The sequence below is a fragment of the Argentina silus genome (assembly GCF_951799395.1).
Source record: "Argentina silus genome assembly, chromosome: 6".
Taxonomy (NCBI): domain Eukaryota; kingdom Metazoa; phylum Chordata; class Actinopteri; order Argentiniformes; family Argentinidae; genus Argentina; species Argentina silus.
In genome coordinates, this window is record NC_139660.1 from 11,468,128 (window position 1) to 11,477,803 (window position 9,676).

The 9,676-nt window shown below is 41.9% G+C and overlaps 1 protein-coding gene across 1 annotated transcript; it reads right to left on the reverse strand.

The window, feature by feature from the left end:
• Window positions 1–5,262: 5,262 nt before the first annotated feature.
• Window positions 5,263–9,676, reverse strand: LOC310805444 (protein shisa-like-2A; the record flags this gene model as incomplete). Its single annotated transcript, XM_083671141.1, has 3 exons — window positions 5,263–5,447; window positions 7,609–7,745; window positions 9,495–9,676. 3 exons carry the CDS (start codon window positions 9,674–9,676, stop codon window positions 5,263–5,265), a joined length of 504 nt encoding a protein of 167 aa, XP_083527267.1.

The following is a 9,676-nucleotide window of genomic DNA, read 5'->3' on the forward strand; positions in this document are numbered from 1 at the left end:
AGGTGTACGCAACATAGGTAACCTATTAGATATAGGAGCAAAACAATATTTGAAGCATTCAAACGATCTAAATGGCCACTTTATTGTCAATATACATTATTTTACACTTTGCAAAAAAATGACCACGTCATTTTAGAATATTGGCAAAGCCAGAACATTTTTTAGCACTGCGTGGGGATTTGCTGGGCATTGTTGTCGTGACAACAGACGCAACAATGCCCCGACGTTTAATGCGCAATAAAAACATAATGATTCTAAAATAGTATTCAGACAAGACTACTTTGATTTCACACTCAACTTTTCAACCGATTAATTAGCATGCCTTTATTCACAACAAATTAAAGATGGAGAGAGGAACGATTGTTGATCTGCTTAAATCAAAGGACAACACGATTTTTCACCTAAGACAGACCCTCCAAAATATGTCTACGGGAGACTTTATAGGTAACAATATGCAGATGTGTAGGCTCCAGATGGAGAGAAAGAGCAGAGAGATGACTGCACAGTACCAGGCCGCTCTGAGTGAGAAGGACAAGAAGCTCTACTCTCTCCGGCAGCTCCTAGACAACCACCAGCTAAACGAGCAGAGAACCATCAGGGCCCTGGAGGATAGGTGGAAGAAGGAGAGAGAAGGTCTAGAGACGGGGAGGAGGCATGTTGTCGAGTGGGGACTCTCCACCTTCAAACAAAAAGATGACGTCATTCTTTCTCTTGGCCTCAAAGTGGAGTCCCTTGAGAAGGAGGCCGAAGCTACCAAGGAGAGAGAGAGGAAATGGGTAGAGGAGAGGAGCGAAATGGAGAGCAGGGCGAGAGACGTAGAGGTGAGGGAGATATTCAGGGTCAAAGAGAAAGAGAAGCAAATCAACTATCTCCTTCAGGCTATGGAGAGGTCTAAAAGAAAACAGGACAAAATGGCCAAAGCCCACACAGACCTCCAGAACCTCTGTGCCTCACAGGAGAAGAACTGGAGAGCAGAAAGGGAGGAGATGGAGAGGCAGGCCAGAGAGGCAGAGCAGAGGAAGATGGAGGAGAGAAATGAGATGGCCACCCTCCAACAAACCCTGGAGTCTCTACAAACCCAACTGGATGACATGTCCAAGGCCCACGTGGACCTCCAGACCCTCTTAGCTGCTCAGCAGGAGGAACGGAGAATGGACAATAATGAGAAGACCAGAGAGATAGATAGTCTCAGCGAGGCCCTCTACTCTTCCCAACTCTACTCTGTTCAAATGGAAAAGTCCGCTAGCTGTTTTCGGGCCCTCTCTGTGAGAGAGAGGAAGGAGATGAGGGAGATGGAGAGGAGGATGAACAAGGCTGTGGAGAAGTGTCTGACCAAGGAGAAAGAAGTGGAGACCTTGGAAAGAGAGAGGGAGGAGCTGCGACAGCTGCAGAAGCTGAAGGACTGCGAGGATGAAAAGGAGAGACAGGAGATGAGAGATCAGCTCGCCATGAAGGCCATAGAGCTGGAGAAAGCTGAGAAAAAGGTACAGTACTGGCACTTCAATAAATCATTGGACTTATCTACATTACTTTAATGAAAACAGGGTCAAAAACAGTTGATCATCATGTTATAAAGCCCGAAGTTGTTGTCATTATGTGGTTTTGTACTTTAATACCATATCTCGTTTCAGATCCATTCAAGGAAAGGATTCATGAAGTTCTTCAAGCGACAGAACAGGGCCGACATCCCGGATGGAAAGAAAGTGAATGGCAGGAATGAGAGAGAGAAGAAAAAGAAGGAGTCCTGTTAAGGATGATTGCTGTCCTTCTTTTTATTTTTGCAAACCCTCCCCACCACCCCCACCCCCCCCCACACACTTTTCCTACCTTCCCATCAACCCCCCCCCAGTCCCGCCCTCCAGCTCCCTAGCCTCCTAGCTCCCTAGCCCCTAGCCCCCAGCCCCCTAGCCCCCTAGCCCCCAGCCCCCTAGCCCCCAGCCCCCAACTCTCTCTCCCCCCTCCTCCCTCTCTCCATCCCTAACCCTAACCCTAACCCAATTCTCCTTATAGTCTTATTTTGATCCTTATAGCATTTTCTGTCAAATGGACTGAGATAAATAAACCATCTGATTATCTCCTAAACACCATGACATCATTGACTTGTATTCTTTTTCCATTGTGTTTATCATCCACCCACTCTCATTCAAGTTCACTTTGTTCTAGCTTAGACTTCCACAGTCTCAATGTCTAGCTCTCATTTAGCCAGTCTGAGTAATGTGCGTGTGTGCATGTGTGTGTGTGTGTGTGCGTGTGCGTGTGTGTGTGTGTTTGTTTGTGTATGTGTGTTTGCATATAGGTAGACGTGTGTGTGTGTGTGTGTGTGTGTCTGTCGCTCCCCTTATGTTATGCCAACACACTTAAATATGACTAATACTGTAGGACTACACACAAGCTGCTGTTGTTATAGTTTATAACTTATTTATAACTCATTTTGACATTTTACATTTACACTTTAGCCATTCAACGCTCTTTTCTAGAGCCACGTATGCACAATAGGTGCAGTTGTCTGAAGTCAGTGAAACAATATATCACAATCATTGCAAGTAGGCTAATCATTGTGCACAAGTGCAGGTATTTATTAAGTGCAGGTCCCTCACAAGTAGGAAATGTTGGGAAGTGCAATGGTGGTTATTAGAACAGTGCCTCTACTCCCACTCTAGCAATCTGAATTCATCTACTGTAGGTGTAGTTGCGCAGATGTCTCACACGCGAAGCGTATGAAGAAACGCATGCCCTAATATCGGGACAGATTCGTAATTATTTGAGTTGAGTAGATTCTGCGATAACAACAGATTAATAATGAGTTATTTGATTAGGATAGCAGTCTGTTGTATTGTAGCATACAAGTACCGTACGTGTACTGTGCGTAGTCCTACTTTGAAGTCCCCGAACTCCGTGCGTAAAAATATATCCAAATTACCAGTAGCCTAGGCCAGCGTTTCCCAACCGCTGTGCCGCGGCACACTAGTGTGAGAGATCGTTGGGTGTGCCGTGAGAAATTATCCAATTTCACTTTTTTTTAATTAACATTTATTAATTATTATCTGCAAATAATATGCCATTGTCGAGTGTCTGTGCTGTAATATAGTGACTGGCAGAGTAATGTAATATTCGTCCGGGTGGCAGCAGGTAGCTAATTGCCTCTTTCCTGCATAGAGACAAGAGAATTAGTGACGCATGCGACAGGTCGTGGTTGACAGTGATGGAGAAGTTTTTAAAATGGAAAAATGCAAACTCCGAACTAGGCCCTGGACAAGATTCTGACCCAGGTGAAGGCCCTAGTATGAGTGGTGGTAAAAAGAAAGCAAAGACGGTGAGCTCGAGGCAATACAGCGAAAGCTGTCTTTCGTTCGGATTTACTTTCACCGGGGATGAGACGACCCCGACTCCATTATGCTTGGTGTGTGGCGAGAAGCTGTCCAACAGCGCCATGGTGCCAAGCAAGCTTAAACGCCATCTCCAAACGAAACACCCGTCGCTTCAAAACAAGCCGATGGACTATTTTGTTCGCCTGCGTGAAATCACAGAGAAACAGGCAACTTTTATGAGAAAAACCACAAAGGTAAATGAGAAAGCCCTCAAAGCTAGTTACCTAGTTGCTGAACTCGTAGCTAAATCAAAAAAGTCCCACTCTGTGGCAGAGACATTAATACTACCTGCCTGTAAAGCCATTGTCAACGAGATGCTCGGCCCTGACGCGGTTAAAGACATAGCTAAAGTCCAGCTCTCAGATAACACAATTGCCAGGCGTATTGATGACATGTCTACAGACATCGAAAGTCATGTTTTGGGAAAGATACGCATCAGTAGGAAATTTGCGTTGCAACTTGATGAGTCTACGGATATTAGTGGACATTCTCAGCTCTTGGCCAATGTGCGTTTTGTGGATGGAGATGCCATTAGAGACTAATATTGTAATTATATATACTGTATCAGGCTACAGAGTGTCATTTTGTAAAATTTTTGGTTGGTGGTGTGCCGCAAGATTCTTCCAATGTGAAAAATGTGCCGTGGCTCAAAAAAGGTTGAAAAACACTGGTCTAATGGTTAGACGGAGACCTGGAGAGGCCTACAAGCCACAGTGTCTCGCACCTACTGTGAAATTTGGTGGAGGATCAGTGATGATTTGGGGGTGCTTCAGCAAGGCTGGAATCGGGCAGATTTGTCTTTGTGAAGGACGCATGAATCAAGCCACGTACAAAGTTGTCCTGGAAGAACAATCTCCGGACCTGAACCCCATTGATCACATTCCAGAGGTTTTCAAGAGGAAGATGGATGGTCACAAGCCATCAAACAAAGCTGAGCTGCTTGAATTTTTGCACCAGGAGTGGCATAAAGTCACCCAACAGCAATGTGAAAGACTGGTGGAGAGCATGCCAAGACGCATGAAAGCTGTGATTGTAAATCAGGGTTATTCCACCAAATATTGATTTCTGAACTCTTCCTAAGTTAAAACATTAGTATTGTGTTGTTTAAAAATGAATATGAACTTGTTTTCTTTGCATTATTCGAGATCTGAAAACACTGCATCTTTTGGGATAAATGTTGTCAGTAGTTTATAGAATAAAACAAAAATGTTCATTTAATCAAACACATACCTATAAATAGTAAAACCAGAGAAACTGATGATTTTGCAGTGGTCTCTTAATTTTTTCCAGAGCTGTATATATACTGTATATATACTGTGTGTGTGTGTGTGTATATATATATTACACTATATATAGAGAAATATAGATATATTGATTGATTCATTGTCTTACTAGACAAAAGCACACAACCATACTGTACAAATCCATGAGACATAGAGACATTTTACACATCACCCTCAAAGACCAACCTGCAATAACAGCCCTACTTCTTGTCCCCAAAACAGCTTGAGAATGTGATACCCAACCACAGTACTTGCTAATTTTTCTGGCCCTGCAGTATGACATTAAAGTGTTCGACTATTTACTTTGAAAATAAAGAACTGTCCTTATGCAGCTATGATTGATGGGTCAATTGTGGGGTGAAAAAAAGCAGCTATAAAGGGAACACAACAGTCCGATAAAATACGTGGCATTTGTAGCCAATCGTAGCATGTAAACATTCCTTGATAAAGAATACATTTAAAGTTAAACTTGCACAGTGACCTCTCCTGTAATTACCCCCTGCCAAGAGAGAGAGAGAGAGAGAGAGATAATGAATAAGAGAGCTGGGCATGAGGAAAGAGAGTCCTAGTAGATGCGGGTTGAGGGTTTGAGGGGTCTGTGCTGTGTCAGTCTATGACGGCCCGTCCACGTTGATGGTGGTGACGGTGGCCATGAAGCACTTCTGGAAGAGGCGGTCTGGGTCTGGGGGCTGGTTGTCACAGTCCAGTCTGCCCCTCAGGAAGTGCTTCCTGAGCCCTTGAGGTCCAGGGGGGGCACTCTGTTGACTCGGGCCCTCTTGAGGACAGGGTTCAGGACCTGGAGCACAGGACACTCTGAATTAGCTACACCACTTCCACAAAAACAAATTCTCTGGACGATCAAACAATTTTCACTTAATTTTACCAAACCACTAATGAGAGATGTGATGTGTGAGATTTTTGTTTACTTCACCGTGCTGATATAGGGGATGACACAATAAATTACCATGGCCCACTGAGCTTGGTGCATTCAAGTATTTTGTGAAAGGGTTGTACCAAAGCTTCTTTAAAGGACGTCGGTTCACTCCGCCTCTTTGGGTGCTTATTTTCAATAAGGAGACCAAACACTTTTTTTTTTGTGCCTATGGTCCTTTCAGTCTTTCATATCAAAACGTTTTCATGGCTTAAAAAGTCTGACACACAGCACGAAAAAGACATGATACTAGCAACGCAAACCTAGCAACGACAACTGTCAGTAACGCTAATCTATAACTGCATCGTAATTGGTCAGAAATGTATCCCCACATGGTACTCGCGCCATCATCCCCATCTCTTGCAAAGCCAATAGTAAATCAAGGGAGTGGCATATGTCTAGTTTTCTAAGGCAGTCATTTCAGTCAGACGACTTCAATGTGTGTGAATGATCTAAACCAATACGCTGGTAAAGTGGAACGTCACTGGAGACACCTAAACAAGGACACAGTGCTGTAACGCTAACATGATAATGCAGATATTTGGCTGCCAAACTTGACTCCACCGTAATAAAATTGACTAGTGTTAATTTTTTTTGCTTTCAACAACATCCCAGAAATTGAGATAGTGTGAAAAACTGTGCAGGTTAGAAGATTTATTTAAAAAAAATAGTTTTTCAGCTATATTAGGAACTGGTCACGTTAGCCACATTACTTTTTTGTTTACCTTTTTGTTTTTATAGGGTCTCTGATTTGCATATTAACAAATTACACACTGTGTGGATTAGGCTGTCACTACCAACTCAGAAAGTAAGTCTCCACAGGCCTCAGGGTAGCATTCCTGACCAGTTTTGTCCCTCTCCATTTGCTTAGTTTGTAATGACATCTTGATCCACACAGTGTGTAATTGATTGCAAATCGCAGACCCTATAAAAATCAATATATTCATTCCGAAATCACATGAACTATTATCCTTGCACTCAGATGGACTCAATTCAACTTACTGAGTGACTTGTATAAGACATTTCAGCTAAGTTTAGGAGTGTCATAGCGAAGGGGGTGACTACTTATTGACTCAAGACCTTTCAGATCTTCATTTTGAATTAATTCGTAAAATATATATACACTCACTCAACACTTTATTAGGAACACTATAGTAATACTAGGTATGGCCTCCCTTTGCTCTCAAAACAGCCTCAATTATTCGTGGCATTGATTCCATAAGATGTTGGAAACATTCCTTTGAGATTCTGGTCCATGATGACATGATTGCATCACACAATTCTTACAGATTTTTCAGGTGCACTTTCAAGCTGTGAATCTCCCGTTCTACCACATCCCAAAGGTGTTCTATTGGATTCAGATCCGGTGACTGGGAAGGCCACTGAAGAACACTGAACTCATTGTCATGTTCATGAAACCAGTTTGAGACGGCTTTTGGTTTGTGACATGGTGCATTATCATGCTGGAAGTAGCCATTAGATGATGGGTAAATTGTGGCCTTGAAGGGATGCACATGGTCAGCAACAATACTCAAATAGGCTGTGGCATTCAAGCGATGATTGGTATTATCAGGCCCAAGGTGTGGCAAGAAAACATTCCCCACACCATTATACCACCTCCACCATGACAAGGTGTACAGGTGTTCTTAATAAAAATATAAATATTTTCACTTTGACATTATGGGGTTATTATTTTGTTTAGATAAGTGACACATAAATCTATTAAATCTATTTTAAACTCAGGTTGTAATGCAACAAAATGAGGAAGTCCAGGGGGTGAATAATACCTCTCTCTTTCTCTCTCTATTACAATCATTTACTATATGTTAATGAGTACAGTAACTATATGTTAATGGTAGCTAAGATAACTGAGTCTATACAATGATGGTGAGATATCCAACACTGACTAGCCGATACTATGACAGCCATACTGTACCTTGTGCTGTGAGGGGAAGTCATACTGTACCTGCTGCTCTGAGGGGAAGTCATACTGTACCTGGTGCTCTGAGGGGAAGTCATACTGTACCTGGTGCTCTGAGGGGCAGCCCATTGTCCAAGCCTCTGGGTTTGGTGGCGATGAACAGATAGCAGAGGACACAGATAGTTATAATGAAGGCCAGGAGAACAACTGCTGCTATGGATAGGCCCACCAGTGCTCCCAAACTGTCAAACAGAGAGACAAGAGCATACAGTAAGTGTGGAGTAGAGAGAGAGAGAGAGAGAGAGAGAGAGAGAGAGAGAGAGGTCAAGTGTGAGAGAAGGCCATGGTATAATAATAGAAAGAGAAACAAATGAAAAGAGAGAAACAAATGAAAAGAGAGAGTATAAGAATGAATCATTGCAAAAGTGGACTGAAGTGGAATGCTGACATGCATTCCACTGCAATGAGAAATGCTTTCATAATGAAACCTTTTAAGTCATATCTACAATCACTGCCTCAAAGTATTTCCAATTCCATTAGAAATTATACTGGCTATTTTCCATTACTTTGAGTTCCTACTTTTACTACAAAGAGCCAAAATAACTTAATTCAAACAATTTGACTGTTATATAAATCAATTAATTACCAAAAGGATATAAGAGAGGTCAGAATTGATATCATCTGTATCAGTGTCTGGTAGGGAATCCCAAACATTACAAATGTAATTTATATAAGCGTACATTTAGAAAATATCACAGCAGCTTACATTTTATATCTAGGGAGGATAATTGCATTTCTCAGGTAAATTAAAATTAAAGAGTGAGGACCTGATTAAACATACTTTTACTGAGGCTTTATAGTGAAACTTTCTCCATTCAAGAGGCAGGAAACTGTTATTACTTGTAAATACTGTTGTCTGAGGGCTAAATAGACTTCAGTATAGAAAGACTACAATAAGGGAATTTACTTTGAGATCTTCAAACATGCACCGTAGTGACGTGTCACTTGTGTAATCAGATACAGTATGTTTTCCAGATATATTCTCAACATCATTTCAAATCTGAGTCCCTCTCTCCCATGGGATTAAAATATATTTAAAAAAACCTGGGTCTGTAATGATTACTCTCATTACTCCCTGAAAGTTAACCTAATACTTGACCTATCTAATCTGTGCTGGAAATCTTTCAGTGAACAACAATAAAAGATGTTTGGTCTCAGTTGAGAGTCAGCCTGCAGTTAGGAGTGTTCCAAGGTCACATAACATCTCTGATATGAGAGAAGGAGCAGTCGGTTTTGGTTATTCCTCAGTCACATAATGGAACTCACTAACTCCATTGGAAATCACTAACATGTTGAGCCTGTAATCACTTCAAACAGGAGCCCCCTCACTCAACATAAGTTGAAAGCTTTTTAGATCTCCAACCCTTAAGAGCCTCTTCACTAAGTGAATTTATAAAGCAATTCATCACTGAAAGCATGTTCCCATTTCCCTACATTAATATTGAAATGACTTATCATGAGATTGGAGATAGTCTAGATGCAAACTAAAATGATGTAATAGGCTACATCAGGTTCCCCCTCAATCAACAGGTATTTTTCTTTGTATCATTTCTTCTGCCCAACAGACAGGGCTAGCTTCATCTTCAGTGTGCAAATAAGATAAGGTGATTCTCTGATAAGTTTAGATATTTCCCTGCATATTTCTGAAGACTCTTGGGTTAACCCAAGACAACCCATCTTATTGGTGCATTGACCTGCTTACCTGAAATTGACAAATACTGTACATACACTATGCCTACACTTTACGATGTGACTTTGTTACCGCGGTGGTGACATTGTGAGGACAATTCTCAGGTGTCGTGGGAACGCTACACTACGTTTCTTGGATACACTATGTTGACTTTTGTGTGTTCTTCAAATTCAGTAGAACTTAAAAGCATACGAAAATAAATCATTCGAGGCGATAAAAAGGTCATGCATTTTGCTCTTACCTCAGCCACCACATGTATCCATACTCATAGGGGAAAAAACTATTGGGGTCATCACAGCAGTACTTCATGTCGTTGAAGCCACAGCAAAACATCGCTCTAGCGCCGTTGTCCGGTCTAGGGCACGTGAACCCTTCCACAAACACTCTTTCTGCCTTGTAGTAGCTCTTGCATTCCGCGCTCAT